An 18,179-nucleotide genomic window follows, 5' to 3' on the forward strand; every position below is an offset into this window, starting at 1 on the left:
CCCTCTATATACTTGGAATATCTCTTTGTATCCCCAGCAGCTGAGCACAGTGCTTTATACATAGTAGATATTTAATAAATACATGCTGAATTGAAGTGACTTGCTGGATGATATTTGGAAATTCTCAAATCCTTCTTTGTGCCCCATCAGTTTTCCATTCTTTCCTTCATTTCCTGGGAATCTTGTGGGTAGTTCATATAAGAAATGAATTAAATGTCTTGCCCAGCAAGATGAGAAAAACGAAGATCATCACAGATAATATTTAAGTGCAGATGATACATAATTTGCTAATGGAAATATTTGAATTATAAACCACAGCTTACCAGGAGTTTCTAAAGATTCTCCTTTATTAATGTTGTTTTAAGAGAGAACTATATGGAAATCATGGGATAGGCAAAGATCTAGCAAACAAAGACTGTCTTTTCCTCTTCCAGGAAAGACACAAATACTGAACCTTCAATAACCTTAGCCAAAGGACCTGAAATTTGCAAATCAAGATAAACATCTTGTATTTCCACTGGCCCCTTGGGCTTATTCCCAGGTCCACTGGGACTCTCTCCATCTGCAGAAAAGTAGAACAAGCCTTCCTATTAAGAGACATCACTTGGACTTGAATGGCCTGGGCTTTCACTCCAGAAACTAACAGTGCTATTTGGCTCAAGCCACAAATTACAACCAAAACTTCCTCTTTAAATAAGAAAAGCTACAGAGAAGGCCTCCTGGAAGAGGCCAAGAATCTCTCATCTCTACAATTTTAGTTTGTTTTCATCTTGGATAGCGACAATCACTTTTAGTTTCTCAAGACAGCATTAATAAGGCCCCACTCTTAGAAACTGAAGAGAGGGATCCAGAGATATTCTGATGCCCCTAAAGGCCAGTTTTATAACCTAGATCTTGGAAAGAAAAATAATCATTAGGAATGATCCCAAAAAACTATACTCGGGCTCTACTGTTTTTCACCAAAGTTTGTTAAGAGGCCTTTTAAACATCTGTGTCGGGGGGGGGGGGGGGGACAGTTGCTTCATATGGTCTAATTTAAAACTCCACTTGGAAAGACCTTCTAATACTTAGAAGGAAGGTAAAACTGATAAACCTTGAAGGGGCTTGGAGGTTGGAGCCACTTGATTTGTCTTTTGTAGCCTCACTTGTCTTTCCATTTTTTCACAGCAGGGGGGCACTGGGTTGATCCCTTCAGGGGATAGGAAAAGTGGTAGGGGGGCTGTTTCCCCACTGTTTTTCCTTTTCGATGCTTTAGGCGTTTGAAGGATTCCAGGTCCCTGTGAGTGCTCATGATCAGTCGGCTAAGAAAGAATGGGAGAAACAGTGTGAGTTATCATTTATGTTGTCTTCTCTGAGGGCAGCTAGGTGATGCAGTAAACTGAGAGTTGGATTTGGAGTTAGGAAGAACTGAGTTCAAATCCTACCTAGGATACTTCCTAAGCTATGTGACTCTGGGAAAAGTCACCAAACCTTTCAGGCTCAATTTTGTCACCTGTAAAATGAGAATAACGTTCTCTATCTCACAGGGTTGCTGTGAGGATCAAATGAAATAACACTTGTGAAACATTCCACAAACCTAAAAGGGTTTCATGAATGCTAGCTATTTTTATTAGCAAGCCAGAACCATATAAACCTATTCAAGTATTAAAAACTCCCAACAACAACAAAAACCTCTCTTCTCCAATCCTAAAATTGTGACTCTTCTAAATTTTTGTTAGCACATGATGATCTGAAAAGCAATACAATAAAAAAATAGGAGATGAATGATGAGGCCAAGATGATCTGTCTACAACCTGGACCTAAGTAATCAAGAAGAAGCCATTGGACCACACAACAGAAGGGTACCCAAGATTGTCTTAATCTCTAAGCAAAGCATTTCCTTCACAGTGTGTGTATATCAGTGGTGAGTACTGGACTGAGAGTTAGGAGAACTGTGTTCAAATCCCAACTCTAAAATCTAGACTCTAGATTCTAGAGGAATTGTTGTTCCTTGTTCAGTCAGATCCAAATTTTCATGAGCCCATTTTGAGTTTTCTTGGTAATGACTTGCCCAGGGCACAAAGCTACTAAATGTCTGAGGCTAGATTTGATCTCAAGGTGAGTCTTCCTGACTTCAGGCCAGGTACTCTATCCACTGTACCACCTAAGTGCCTCCTTGCTGAATAACTCTGGGCAAGTTGCTTAACTTTTCCTAGGTTTAGTTTTCTTATCTGTAAAACTGACATAATTATGTTTTCTGTGTATTACTTACTTTCTGGGGTGGATGGGAGGAAATCAGTCTGCAAAATTAAAGTGCTATAGAAATGTAAACTGCTATTATTATGATAATAGAAAGAACCCTGAGCTTGGAGTTAGAAAAGCCAGTTTCAAGTTTTGGACCAAATGTCTGATGGTGATATGCCCAGGCAAGTCTCATTACTTCTGTGAGTACTAGTTGTCTTACCTGTTAAATGGAGATAAAAAGACCTGCTCTTCCTCTCTACCAGGGCTGCTGTGAGGAAAATGCTTAGCATTCTATGAATGAGAGTCACTGTCATCACCATCAGCATCATGGGTTCATGGGAAACTTCAGGAGTTCCATCAGAAAGCTACTACCAACACTGCCCCCCCCAACCCCCCCTTAAGCAACAGGTTTGGTTGTCTACAGGTGGATTTACTTTGGGATTTGTTTTCTTTGTCTTATTGTTGTTGGTTCACATTTTGCTGTAGTCCCTGACAGAAGCATTTCTTAATCCTGAACTTGCTCCCTCACCTTTTAGCCTCCTGACTCTCACATTCCCATTTTTTACAGAGAATACTTCTGTCCCCTTCCCTGATGCAGGAGTATGTCCTTACTTGAGGTTAGAAAGCTCAACAGTCAGGCCACAGATGATAGATGTCGCATCTTCTTGAGGAGGGTCACAGATGCCTTCTACCGTCTCATCCCTTATAGGAAAAAAAAGAAAAACAAAATAGAGAAACTCAGCTGTGTAGCTTCACCTCAATTCATTCCATGGTAAACATTTTTTGAAAGTCTTCAGGCAAACCAGACATTGACTTCTTTTATCCCCCAAGCCACTCATTAAGTGTTGTTCTGTTTCATAGAAGTAGCTATGATTTCAAATGGAATCTCCTTAAAAACAAGATATCAGGGGCAGTTGGGTAGCTCAGTGGAGTGAGAGCTAGGCCTAGAGATGGGAGGTCCTGGGTTCAAATTTGACCTCAGACACTTCTCAGCTGAGTGACCCTGGGCAAGTCACTTGACCCCCATTGCCTAGCCCTTACTGCTCTTCTGCCTTAGAACCAATACAGAGTATTGATTCTAAGACAGAAGGTAAGGATTAAAAAAAAAGAAAAAGGAAACTGAGATATCAGTGAGGAGAGTCTTATCTCTACAGGAGACTGACATGATGATACTGTGCACTGATCAGAGCAAGAAGTGGGGACTAACAGAAACTGACAGCATGGCAACAGAGGAGAGTTATACTAATTAGAAAAGCACAGGATCTACAGCCATTTAGTGCAGGAGCAACTCACCCTTTATCTCTTGAGAATTCTTTGTCCATGGAAGTAATATAGTACAATAAAATAAATGATGGTCACATCGGGAATCCAGAGTAATAAAAAAAGTTAAATTATGTTCAGGATTCTCATATATTTAAAAGTCACAGTATTTCACACTTTGAAGAAGAAACCTAAGAAGTCAACTCTTTTGTGAGTAATATTCCTCACTAGAACTTTCAGCCTTTGCATTGATACTAAGTCAGAAGGTAAGGGCTTTTAAAAAACAAAACAAAACAGGGGGCAGCTGGGTAGTTCAGTGGATTGAGAGTCAGGCCTAGAGACAGGAGGTCCTAGGTTCAAATCCGGCCTCAGCCACTTCCCAGCTGTGTGACCCTGGGCAAGTCACTTGACCCCCATTGCCCACCCTTACCACTCTTCCATCTAGGAGCCAATACACAGAAGTTAAGGGTCTAATAAACAAACAAATAACTAAAAAACAAAAAACAAAACAAACAAAACTCCAGTGATGGGGAACTTACTACATTCTCAGTAAGTCTATTCTACTTTTGGATAGCTCTGATTATTTAATTTTTTTTCTGCCAAATTTTTTTTTCTGTAACTTTCTCTGATGGCTCCTACATCTGAGCTCTGGCGTCAAATAGAATAATTATATTCCTTTTCTGAGAGGTAACATAGTTTAGGGGATAAGTTGGTTCTGATGGCAGAAAGATCTGAGTTCAAATTCTGCCAATGACACTTAGTAACTGTGTGATCATGGGCAAGTCACATAATTTCCCTGAGATGAGTTCCTAATTCATAGGATTCTTATGAGGCTCAAATTAAATAATGGGCCTTTATACTTTGTAAACTTCAGAGGATTATATCAATGTTAACTGCTGGTTGTTTTGTTTTTTTAACCTTTAACTTCCATCTTGGAATGTGTATTGGTTCCAAAGCAAAGTAAGAGAGAGCTAGGCAATGGGAATTAAATGATTTGCCCAGGGTCACACAGCTAGGAAAGTGTCTGAAGCCAGATCTGAATCTAATACTTCCCTCTCTACACCTGGTTCTCAAACCACTGAACTACCTGGATGTCCCTGGCTGTTAGTTTTTTTTTTTTTTAATTATTACCACATTTTTAGAAAGTTAGTCTTGAGACCAGCAAGACCTAAGTTCAGAAAATCCTACTTCTGACACATCTGACTATGAGTGGGCAAGCCACTTAATATCTTAGAGCTTTAGATATCCTTCTAAAACCCTAAGTTACAGAGAAGATACTGACCTAGACTGGTAAAGGGAATTTCCTCAAACTGGAGTTCTACCTCTAAGTGAAATCATAGTCTAGACCCTATCCCATTTAGGAACTTAGTTATAAATATAACAGACCTGAAGAAAGTAATCACATCTCACCTAAGTTTTCTCTTCTCTTGGCTAAAATATTTCCACTGTCTTCCATCATTTTTTGTATGGCACAGTTTCCAGCACTCTCACTCTTGCTCTACTTATCAATGTACCTCCTGGTAGCTAGTACCAAGAACATACTACAGATGTATTCTGATCAAAGCAGAGGGCAATGAAAATTATTTCATTTATTCTAGATACCATTTTTTTGTTAATGAAGCCTAAAATCACATCTTTTGATTTCTAAGTCAACTGAACTCTTATCATTTCTTTCTTTTTTAACCTTTACCTTCTGTCTTAGTATAAATTCTAAGACAGAGGAGCAGGAAGGGCTAGGCAACTGGAGTTGCCCAAGGACGCACAGCTAGGAAATATTATCTGAGGCCATATTTGAACTCCCAACTCCAGGCCTACTACCTAGCTGCCCCTACAATTTCCTTTTTATACAAACTACTGTCTAGCTGGACCTCAGTAATCCTGAATTTACAGAGCTGATTTTGTGAACCTAAGTGAAAGATTATATCTCAGGGAGATATATAGTTTTAGAAAGATTTGCATGTAAGCAGCTTAAATTAAATTTATTTATTTATTTTTTAATTTTAAACCCTTAACTTCTGTGTATTGACTTATAGGTGGAAGAGTGGTAAGGGTAGGCAATGGGGGTCAAGTGACTTGCCCAGGGTCACACAGCTGGGAAGTGTCTTAGGCCAGATTTGAACCTAGGACCTCCTGACTCTAGGCCTGGCTCTCAATCCACTGAGCTACCCAGCTGCCCCAAATTAAATTTATTTTTGACGCTTAAGGAGATAAATTTTAGTCATCTGCAAAATTTAGTCATCTATAACACACTATTCCATAAAAATAGTTGATAAACAGAGGTCTCATAAACACCTTCTCTTCTAAGCAGGCTGTCTTAGTATTGCATGAATAGGTCACACTATTCCAGTCTCCCTGCCTCTGCTCATGCCATTCTTTCTTCTCTCCACCCTGAACAGTCTTCTTTCTATTCTCTAAATCCTATTCTGCCTTCAAGGATCAGTTTGAATCCCACTGCTTTCAAGATGCCATCCATTACTATTGTAGCCTACAGTTTAGTTAAGAAGAGAATCTCCCCTCTGCCACTTATTTCTACTATGACCTTAAGGAAGTAAGTCACTTCCCCTTTGCAGGCCTGAAGTTCCTCCTCTGTAGAACAAGATGCCTGGACTAGATGATCTCTGAGGTCTTTTCTAGTTCTAAAATCCTGTCATCTTTTAAGCATTACACATTCAAAGACAGAATAATGAAACAAAGCAATTGATGATTAAGTGATAAATGAACTATTCAGACCACAACACATTTAAAAGGAATTCAAAAGAAGGTTGATCTTGTATGAGAAGGCTTCATTTATCTAATAAGCTCATAGACTAAGGCTTTTAGGATTTTAGGAAATATCTAATCCAATTCTCTCCTGGTTTAGAAAAGGAAAGCAAGAAGAGTAAAGTTAAGTGACTTTCTTGAGACATCAAAGATTAAACAGGTGGAAGAGCCAGAATTTGAGCCCATATCCTCATTCCAATAAAGTCTTCACTCTACTGCACCACATTACCACTGTCCTCCAGAAGCAAAATGGGGATATCCAAAATTGTGTGAGTAGAAGAGAAAGCCTGGGAAGTCTGTTTCCAATGTTAATGATCATCGGAATATTAAACAACAGTCCTCTTCAGGAAGCAATCCCACAGCCTAGACAGGTGGGGGGAAAGGCTCCCCCAGGAGTCTGGCACGATGGGAATGGTTTTTTGTTCTACCACCTACCTGGACTGCAGTTTACTGTGGGAAGAGGTGCTTTTCAGAGTCAATAGAGTCTCTGAGCTCCATTGTTCTTCATTAGGGTGAGGATTTTTGCTAGGCAAGGAAGGAACCAATGTACTCTTCACAGGAGATGCCTGGGAAAAAAGGACACATTAAAAGAACACATTTGTGTGGGGCAGCTGGGTAGCTCAGTGGAGTGAGAGTCAGGCCTAGAGACAGGAGGTCCTAGGTTCAAACCTGGCCTCAGCCACTTCCCAGCTGTGTGACTCTGGGCAGGTCACTTGACCCCCATTGCCCACCCTTACCAATCTTCCACCTATGAGACAATACACCGAAGTACAAGGGTTTAAAAAAAAAAAAAAAGATCACATTTGTGAACAGCAACTTGAAGCCAGATATTACAATGAGTATTGGAAGAATGGTTATTCAGACAAATAAACCTTCAAGTTGCAGCAGCCAGATGCCCATGCCCTCTTCTCAACCAAAAATTAGGCCTGGGACAAGCAGCAGTGAATATGAAAGAGCAGAGAGGAAAAGGAAAAAGAACAAAAGTTAAAAAGGTGACTTGGTGCAACGCTCAAGCATTTTGGCTTGAGAAGCCAAAGAACCTGGATTTGAATCCCAGTTTTGTTACTTACAGCCTGGATGAATTGGACAAGTTACTTAAAGCTGTGTGGGATCATATGACAGAATAGCAAGAAGAAGTACAGTGAGCACTTACTCCCTTCTCTCCCTGCAACTCCTCCAAATGGATCTAGAAAATGTACCAGAATGAATCTTCATCAGGAAATTAAAAAAAAAAAAAATATATATATATCCTATCTATCTATCATCTATCTATCTATCTATCTATCTATCTATCTATCTATCTATCTATCTATCTATCTATCTATCTATCTATCTTTTTTTTTAATGCCAGGTGGGCATAGGGAGATAGAAAAGTCTGCATACATTGGGGATAGGGTCTGGTCTGGAGCACAATGTGCTGTGGACCATGGCAAGTTAGAGGCCACAGAATTGGCACAGAGGGGCCTACATTTGTATATGGTACAGGAACAGGTGCCACCTGGCACCTCTGTCACTCATTAACTGACTGAGGTCACAGATAGACTTCAATAGGACCTACACTTAGATGTAGCATTCCAGGGTAAGGGGCTGTGGCAGGGCCTAGTACTAAGCCAGCAGCAAGATATGGCTTGGATTAGAAGAAATGAGCAGGAACTGACTCAGCTCCAGCTTCTTGCCATCTAAACCAGCAGAGTCATAACCAGGGCAGGTATCCCATATCAAAGAAAAGCCTATAGTTTTATCATCCTGAACTAGAAGAGCTTTATAGATGGTTGAGAGTGCCTGAGTCCAGCACCAGACCACTAAAACTCCAAAGGGGCTATTGCTCAGAGCCAAATCAATGTCAGACCATCAGGCAGCAATCAGACTTTGACCTGGATTGGATCACTTTGGGAGTACTGAATGCTTGTAGGTCCCCAGCCTTAGCTGTCCCTAAGATTCTGGAAAAACATAGCACTTAATATCCTAAGAAGCAAGAGCAGGACCAGACTAGATACTTCTTCCAGAAGTTCATAGAGTCTGGCTCTTATATCAGGCCCAATGTCAAGAAGTAAGCTGTAAGAATGAATAAACATAAAAAGAATGTCTCACAAAGAGCTATTATAGTACCAAGGATGCTTGAGACAAAAGCCCAGAAGAAAAAAAATGACTCTAAAACATTTACAAGCCAAGTCTCAAAGAAAAACACTTTGGGCAGTCCTGCTTCTGTGGCTTTCTTGGGGTGTAGAGCGTTGTATTATTCAAGAATCTTAGGGATGGTTCAGGCTGGGAATCCTACAAATTCAACTCGAATTTCTAGAGGAGATGAATCAAGAGTTTAAAAAAAAGAGTTTAAAAAGTTTTTTATCAATAAAATGAAAATATTAAGAGGAAAAAATGGAAAAGAACTGAGAGCTATGGAAGAAAGAATTGGAAAGGCAATTAATAACTTGGCATAAGAGGTACAAAACTTCCTAGTTGTCTGACTCTGGACAAGTCACTTAACCCCTTAGTATTGATTCTATGACAGAGGATAAGGGTTTAAAAAAAAAAACTTTGCCAAGCAATAAACTCTGTGATAATTAGACTGGAACAAGATAGAAGCTAGTGATTCCATAAGACAATAAGAAATATTTTAAAAGTCAAAAGACAAAAAAAAAGAAAGAAAATCTATCTCGTAGCAAAAATAGCTGACCTAGAATACTGTTAGAGGAGAAGGAATTTAAGAATCATTGGACTACCTGAGAGTTATCACCCAAAAAAAAAAAAAAAAGAGCTTGAACATCATATTTCAAGAAATCTTAAAAGAAAACTTCCCAGATCTCTTAGAACTTAGAACTCTAAGAAGGCAGAGTAGAAATCGAAAGAACCTACCAGTTACTTCCTGAAAAGAAATTCCCAAATGAAAACTTCTAGAAACATTATAGCCAAAATCCAGAGTTCCCAGGTCAAAGAAACAAGCAAGCAACAGGAAAGAAAGTGTAACAGTAATTGCCAGTCCTCTATTATTGGAGGAGTGGAAGTGGAATGAGGGGATCAGATCTCTACTCTTTCTTTAAGGGATTGGGGACCTAAACTCTCTACCATCAGCTCTAGCTCAGACCTGATGATATTCCTGAAGTCTACCAAAGGTTGGTCACCCTAGATCCATTTGGCCACTAATACTCAGATCAGCTTTTATACTTCAGAAAGTACAATCAACAATAAACAAACTTATTTCTCTAACTCAGGGAGGCTAATTATGTTCCCTGCCTTCACTGCAGTTCCTGGAAAGGTTTATAGCTTAGTTTGGTTCCCATAGAGCTCAGTCCTAGGCCCAAGTCCAAACCCCATGGGGACTTGATTCCTAGGTCTCCTGGCTTCTCCAGGCTGCCCTAGGCTTCCATGCAGTCTACAATCCTGGCTGTAAGTTTTCTATGGTTCCAGTTCCTGGTCTGTGAGGATTACCTCTGGCATCTAAAACTGAGGAGGACAAACAACACAGAACAAAAACAAACAATCCCAGACTCATTTCTAGGAGTAGGATTAGGCAAAACCTTCTCCTCTTATGGGTTGAGTGTAGCAGATAAGAGTCCCCCAAAAGTGCTTTTTTTTTTTTTTTTTTTTTTTTAAACTCTTACCTTCTGTCTTAGAATTGATATTGGGTCTAAGACAAGAGAGTGGCAGTTGGGGTTAAGTGATTTGGCCAGGGTCATACAGTTAGGAAATGCTGGAGGTCAAATTTGAACCCAGGTCTTCCCAATTCCTGGTGGTCTATGCACTGAACCATACAGCTTCCCTTCCCTCCAAAAAGAAAATGCTTTAAAAGATATAGGCAATCAATCAAGAGTTACAATCAGGCAGGGGTTACAACAGGTTCGATGTTAGGCAAACTAGGGATGCTCAAAAGACCCTTCCAGAGTGTCTTCATGTTTCAACTGGGCAAGCCCGGAGAAACCTACATTACAAAATTCAAATACTGAATATTCAACAATGAGAATCAAACAGATTTAGCAGTTTCCATAAAGAAGAGCTTGTAAAAAAATATTCCAGAAGGCAATGGATAAAGACAATCAAGAATAATTTACCTAGCAAAATTGAGTATAATCCTATGGGGGGTGGGGAGTAGAATTTTAGGGAAATAGAGGACTTTCAAACAGTGTGGATGAAAAGACCAGACTCCATTGAGACTTTGCAAACAAAAGAGTCTAGAGAAACACAAAAAGGTAAACAGGTCTGAAGACTCATAAAGGACTAAGCTAGTATAAACAGCTTAAAATCTAATATGGGGAGATGATACATGTATCTCTTTTGAACCCTATCATCATCAGGAGTTATATAGGGGGAGTCCAATTAGATGAAAGGCCTAGAAGTGATTATGTAATATCCTCATGATCTTAAAAGAAGAATGGAAAGAAAGGGGAAGAAGAATAAACTATGAGAGGAAAGTTAAGGAAAATAATCTCTTATAATCAAGATATATAAGTAGAAGGCTATAAAAACAAAGGAGGAAGGTTTTGGGGTACAGGCAGCCCATTCTCTTCTGAATATGTTTATGGGTACATAAATACATTTTATTCAAGAGGAAAATAAAAGAGAAAAGGGAGAAAAAAGAAGGGAAAATAAGAGAGAAGATAAATTAAGGGAGAGATTAGTCATAAGTAAAACAAATTCTAACTATGGATGCACAAAAATATTTATAGCTGTTTTTGCAGGGGCAAAGAATTAGAAAGTGCCCAACAATCAAGGAATGGCTGAACAAATTATGTGATGAAATCCAATTGTACTATAAAAAATAAGGAAGAGGACCGTTTCAGAAAAACCTAGAAAGACTTGTATAAACTGATATAGAACCAATTCAGTAGAACAAGGAGGAAAATTTATATAATGACAATAATATACACAAACAACTCTGAAAAACTTAGGAACTCAGAACAACATATTGACCAATCTCAATTCCAGAGGACTCATGATGAAATATGCTACCCTATTTGGGTTTGTTTTTTTTAAACAAAGCTAATGCAGAAGTTTGTTTTCCTTGACTACATATATTTGTAAGGGAGATTTTATTTTTTAATTTTTTTCTTAATTAGAATAGAAAGGAAGGAAGAGAAATTGAATTTCTGGTAATTAAAAATTTAAATTAAAAATTCCTTTTGAAAATAATAAATGTTGGAGGGGGATGGGGCAAAATTGGAACACTAATACACTGTTGGTAGAGTTGTGAACTGATCCAACCATTCTGGAGGACAATTTGGAACGATGACCAATGGGTCATAAAATTGAGGATGTCCTTTGATTGTATTAATACTATTAGTGGGTCTGTATCCTAAAGAGATCATAAAAAAAGGGGAAAGGACCTACTTATACAAAAATATTTATAACAGTTTTTTGTGGTGGCAAAGAATTGGAAATTGAGGGGATGCCTATTAATTGAGGAATGGCTGAACAAACTGTGGTATATGTTGGTGATGGTATACTATTGCGCTATGAGAGATGATAAGCAGAATGATTTTGGAAAAAGCTGGAATGATCTACATGAATTGATGCAAAGCAAACAAGCAGAATTAGGCCAACATTGTATACAATGATGGCAACATTGTAATGATAAGACAGTGAAAACTTAGCTACTCTCAGCAAAATGATCTGGGACAATTATGAAGGATTCATTAATTCATTCAATTAATTAATTAATCAATTAATTGTTTGTTTATTTATTTGTTTGTTTACTTAAACCCTTACTTTCTGTCTTGAAGTCAATGCTGTGTATTGGTTCCCAGGTAGAAGAGTGGTAAGGGCTAGGAAATGGGGATTAAGTGACTTGCCCAATGTCACACAGCTGGGACACGTCTGAGGCCAGATTTGAACCTACGACCTCACATCTCTAGGCCTGGCTCTCAATCCACTGAGCTACCCAGCTGCCCCCTGAAGGATTTATGATGGGGAATTCTATCCACATCCAGAGAAAGAACTGTTGGGAGTTGGATGGATGCAGATCAAAACATACTCTCTTTCTCATTAGTGTATTTATGTTTTTATTTTGGGGTTTTGTTTTTTTATGTGTGCTTTTACAACATGGAAGTGCATTTTAAATAATAATACATGCATGGTCCCAGAACTCCAACACTTAATGTGTGGCCATTTGTTGTTGTTGAGTCAATTTTGGCCATTTTCAACTCTTTATGACCCCATTTGGGGTTTTCTTGGCCAAGATACTGGAGTAGTTTGCCAGATCCTTTTCCAACAGGGCTAAATGATTTGTCCAGGATCATATAGCTTGTGTCTGAGAGTAGGTTTGAACATAAGAAGATGAGTCTTCCTGATCCCAAACCCAATGCTCTATCCATTGTGCCACCTAGCTGCCCTGTGTGTCATTAACATTCTCAGTTTTCTCATCCATAGAATGAGAATAATAAAACTTTTGTTACCTACCCAATAACCCCACAAGTTACTGTGAAGAAAGCACTTTGTAAACCTTAAAGTACTACAGAATTGTGAGTTATTATTGCTATTAATACATACTCCTATGTGTACCTGATTAAAAAATATCTGCCAGGAGAGCAGCTAGGGGGTGTTAACTATAATAATGCAAATTCATGTTCCTGTTAAAAATTATATCCCTTACACATAAAGTACCACAGTAAATCAGAACATTTATTTTTTTAAACCCTTAGAATATTGATTCTAAGGTGGTAAGGGCTAGGCAATGGGGAGTTAGTGACTTGCCCAGGGTCACACAGTTAGGAAATATCTGATGCCAGATTTGAACCCAGGACCTCCTGTCTCCAGGCCTGGCACTCAATCAACTGAGCCATCTAGTTGTCCACCTCACCCAAATCAGAACATTTATTTAAGATAGATAGCACACAGTGAGAAATTTAGCAGTAAGGTGAGAGACCCTGCTAAAGAAGCAAAGCCTGATCCAATGTTACAAAGCACTTCCTTGTGGATAGAGCCAGTTGGATGGTCAGCAGAATTTGGTCAAGATCTGACCCAGATCTTGTTTGCCAAATCTTCAACAGAGGAAAGATGGAGTTCAGAGTTTATTAAAACCAAGGTTGGGATTCAGATATATCTATGCCAAATATAGGGTTCAGAGATTATTAGCCAAATATGGGGTTGTCTGAAAGATCTGGTTATCTGATTAGGTCAATTCTTATCAGAGCTTTTAGCTTCTCAACAGAAACCATGGCCTCTGTCCCTGGAATTCCACATTCTATTTCATCATACAGTGATGTGTATTTTATATATTTTTAATATATAAAGTCCATAAATTATATTTTTCAACAGTAGCTCAGTGGATAGAAGGCTAGGCCAAAAGAGGTTCTGGGTTCAAATTTGACCTCAAACACTTCCTAGCTATGTGAGCCTGGGCAAATTACTTAATCCCCATTGCCTAGTCTTTACTGGTCTTCTACTTTGGAACAGACACTTAGTATTGATTCTAAGACAGAAGGTAAAGGATTTTTTTTTTAAAGTATGAAATCTTGATCCTTATTTTTTTATTTTTATTTTTTTTAAACCCTTAACTTCTGTGTATTGGCTCCTAGGTGGAAGAGTGGTAAGGGTGGGCAATGAGGGTCAAGTGACTTGCCCAGGGTCACACAGCTGGGAAGTGTCTGAGGCTGGCTTTGAACCTAGGACCTCTGTCTTTAGGCCTGACTCTCAATCCATTGAGCCACCCAGCTGCCCCCAAGGTAAGGGATTTTTTAAAAAGTGCATATCTGGTTCATACTCCTTCCCAAAATAAGTTAAATTAAACACTAGAAAAGATTCTTCACAAGTCAAGGAGCAAATGTTAAATCTGGTTTCAGACTCAAGAGCTGATGCTGCCTCCTAATTTACTTCAAGCCTCGTCAGTTTGTTTTGGGTCACTGGATATAAATTTCTCCTCATTCAGATTATATGCTTTATCTTTCTAAAATTTAATAGCAGGCTTCTTAGAGGCAAATGGAGCATATGATTATTCTATTTCCTTCCACAGAACCTAGAGTGACCCTATGGTCACTAAGTTGAATCTGTGTCTTTTAAATGTACAGAGAAATAGCTGTCATTTCAGTTAAAATACAGTCAAGGGGGTTGGAGATGACTCAGAATATAACATCAAGTGCCCTGGTACCCAACTCACAGTGCCTCCCTCATCAGCTGACCGTGCCTTTCCGCAGGTTGCATTACACCCTCTAACCACCAGAGGGTAGTCAAATCCCAACCTGTCTTTCCCCATCCCTGAAATGGCTGCCAGCTACTTTTTGCCTTTCCTGAAAAGTGCTTTCTTCCCCATTGCACCTCCCCTGCTGCTTCCTGAGTTCACATCTAGGGAATGCAAATATTAAAACAGTAACTGCTACAAAGACCGTGGCGCTGCCCCCACTCTTTGAAAGGATTCACTCTCTAAGTTGTCTCTTTGTTCCCTTCTGAATACTTTCTAACTCCACTCTTAGTTTTCACACTGTGCTCCCCCTGGTTCTCCTACTTGTCCAAATTCCTTGCCTATCTGTGGGTGTCCCCTAAGGTTCTCTCCTGGGCCCTCTTCTCTTTATATTATCTCATTTGGTGCTTGGCGATCTTATAAGCTCCCATGGATTCAATCATCTTTTTATGCAGATGATTATTGGATCTATTATTTTTCCAGTTCACTGGACAGGAAACTGAGTTTAAATTCGACTACAGATAATTCCTAGCTGTGGTAACCCTGGGCCATTCATTTAATCCTGTTTGCCTCAATTTCCTCACCTGTAAAATGAGCTGCAGAAGGAAATGGCAAACCACTACAGTATCTTTGCAAAGAAAACCCCAAATGGGGTCATGAAGAATTGGACATGACTGAAACGACTAAACAACAACAAATCTCCCTCCTAACTTCTAGTCTTGCATCTCTGACTGCCTATGAGTCATTCTGAACTGGATGTCCTGTAGACATCTTAAACTCGACAGTTCCAAAACAGAATTCATTATCTTTTCTCATTAACCTTCCTTTCTTCCAATCTTTCCTATTTCTGTGTCAGGAACTACTTATCCACCCAGTCAACCAGGCTTACAACTTTGTGGTCTTCATGACTCCTTATTCTCTCTCATATATTGTTGCCAGTTTTCAAGTCCTATTATTTCTACCTTCTAACCCCTTTCCAATATGTCCTCTCCTTTCCACTCATACAACCATCACATGTTAATGTAGACTCTCACCACCTCATACCAGGGCTACTGAAATAACTTGCTGGTTGATCTCCCTGTCTTAAGTCCCTCCAGTCTAGTCCATCCTCTACTCAGCTGACAAAATGATCTTCCTAAAGCATAGTTCTACCTATGTCATCCAATCCCCAATTCCCACCTACTCAATAAATTCCTTATTACTTCTAAGTCAAACTTTTTTTTTTTTTTTAAACACTTACCTTCGGTCTTAGATTTAATACTAAGTATCGGTTCCAAGGCAGAAGAATGGTAAAGGGCTAGGCAACTGTGGTTAAGTGACTTGCCCAGGGTCATATACCTAAGAAGTGTCTAGAGCAAGATTTGAACCCAGGACTTCCCATCTTTAAGCCTGGCTCTTTATCCACTGAATCACCTAGCTGTTCCTCTGTTTGGTTGTTATATTATTTTATATTATAAGACAGAAAAGAAAGAAAGGGCCTTTATAACCTGCCCTTTCTTTCTTTTCTGTCTTATAATCACCTTCCCTTTGCTACTAGATGATCCAGTGACACTGGCCTTCCTCTCTGTGCCCACCACCAAGCACTCATCTCCCAAGTCTGTGATGCTCTTCTTTCTCATCTCTGGCTTCTGGATTCCATGATTTCTTTCAAGACACCTCAAACCCCACCTTCTGAAAGAGGCTTTTCCCAGCCCCTCCTTGCCTCATAAATTACCTCTCTCATTTCCCAATCTATATCCTTCCTGGATGGAGAATGAGAGCTCCTGGAGGCAGGGAATATACTTGCTATTCCTTGTATTCCTAGTGCTTAGCAGAGTGCCTTGGAACACAGTAAGTGCTTAATAAATATCTGCTGACTGATTGACTCTCTTCTATATCCCCTGGTTCAAACACATATCATACAGACCAGGGGCCGGCAACCTTTTTGGCTGTGAGAGCCATAAATGCCACATTTTTTAAAATGTAATTTCGTGAGAGCCGTACAGTGCTCACAGTGCACTCCTGTAACAGTGCCTGAAAAAAAATGGACTTTATGGTTCCTGCAGAAAGAGCCATACATTGCCAACCCCTGATATAGACCATTAAAGTTTGTTTTTTTAAGTCCTTACCTTCACTAAAGTTTGAATACTTGTTAAATTGAAATTCAAGTAAAACAATGATTCTCTCTTAACAGTGTTAGATGTTAGATTCCATTTTTTCCTTCTTCCCTCTTCTATGCTTGGAAATTCTCCATTTACAAACTCCTTTAGCTTATGGAGTATTTCTCAGGATAAAAAATCTCTCAGGAATAAAGGAAGGTAAGAGAGTAAAGCTTCTCACTGGCTCATCCAATGGATTGTTATGTAGGATTCATCACTGTGCCCCAGTAAAAGCTGACTATGGTGTTTTCTCCCATTCCTCTAATCCTCCAATAGGTAACTCCTGGTCTGGTGGTATCTTGATTCCCTTTAGAATTTCTAAAAGAGGGCAGTTAAATACAGTCATCCTTTTTTTTTTTTACCCTTATTTTCCATCTCAGAAATGATACTACGTACTGGTTCCCAGACAGAAGAGTGGTAAGGGCCTGGCAATGGGGTTTAAGTGACCTGTCCAGAGTCACACAGCTAGGAAGTGTCTGAGCCTTATGAAGCAAAGACCTTTGGTTGCAAAGTTTTTCTGGGACCTAGTTCACTGTTCTGGATGCCTCATACTTGGCAGGTTACTGCTGGAACTAACAATAAAACCCAAGAATTCTAATTTCTGGAGTTCTGACATGTTACCATCTTCAGCTACTCAAACTTTACCCTCTTTCCTTATTATGCACCTTTACCCAAGCATGCTGATTTTTTAAAAAAGGCCCATTTAACCATCCCAGAGTGATGTTAGAATTTAGGGTACTGCCAGGGCAAGCTTACCAGTCAGAAATGTTTCCTATGCAACTCTCCTGCCCACTGAAGGTTTCTCTTCCCCTTTCCAACTGAGTCTATGCTCCCTAGCCAAGTCAATACAAAGGAGTACTCTGATCCACAATAGCTTGAGGTGTTCAAATTATCCCCAGATCATTTATCATCAGTGAGATGTGAATTCATCTAGAAGTAGCCCAGGAAATTTCCTTACTTTCCTCACTGAGACATTAATGGGAGTAGCCTTACCTGCCATAGGGCAATGTTAGCTATGATCCACAAAAAGCTCAGTGGCAAATGAATTATCTTCCAGGGCTATTCTGCTCTCTACAGCCTCAGAAAGGTGATGAGTTGAGAAAAATGATGATTTTTCCAAGGTCTCTGCTGGACCTAGCTTGTCATTAAGAAATATAAGGAGGTCTACTTACTCCTCTATCTGAGCCAGCCCAATTCCTTCCCTTTGGGCACTGTGCTGAATGTCTAGGCTGCCCTGACTTGTTCAAGAACACACACATAAATGTATCATTTTAAAAACAATGATACCCAACCAATAGACTTTGTGCTGGGTCAACAGACCTGCTCCCCAATGAAAAGAGGGCCTGGCTATTACCATGAGGTCTGCTGCTAAATATGTTTGCTCAGGTTCATGGTCCAAAGTAATAGTCTCCTAAACTTTTTGATTATATACTGGTCAGTAAAAAATTTGGGAGCACATCATTACATACTTATACTACCATACAAATAACTACATACACTATATTTATGTGCATTTTAAAATTAATACAAAATAGGAACTTTAAAAGTATAAAAGATGAAATAATATTTGGTAATAGAGTCAAGTTTTTGAGTGACTTAGTCAGACCTATATTTCAGGAAAATAATTTTGGCATCTGTAAGGAAGTTTTGGGGAAAAGGCTTGAAGCAAGGAGAACAATTAGGTGACTATT

At 39.3% G+C, this 18,179-nt stretch overlaps 1 protein-coding gene across 1 annotated transcript in view; it reads right to left on the reverse strand.

Annotated features, from left to right (window-relative positions):
• Positions 1 to 1,016: 1,016 nt before the first annotated feature.
• Positions 1,017 to 18,179, reverse strand: part of BRME1 (break repair meiotic recombinase recruitment factor 1) — a 36,045-nt gene continuing 18,882 nt past the window's right edge. The window contains 3 exon segments of the mRNA XM_044658450.1: positions 1,017 to 1,301; positions 2,836 to 2,925; positions 6,679 to 6,809. Coding sequence (XP_044514385.1) covers positions 1,142 to 1,301; positions 2,836 to 2,925; positions 6,679 to 6,809 — 381 coding nt within the window. The 3' untranslated portion in view covers positions 1,017 to 1,141.

The sequence above is a fragment of the Gracilinanus agilis genome, chromosome 1, assembly GCF_016433145.1.
Source record: "Gracilinanus agilis isolate LMUSP501 chromosome 1, AgileGrace, whole genome shotgun sequence".
Classification (NCBI taxonomy): domain Eukaryota; kingdom Metazoa; phylum Chordata; class Mammalia; order Didelphimorphia; family Didelphidae; genus Gracilinanus; species Gracilinanus agilis.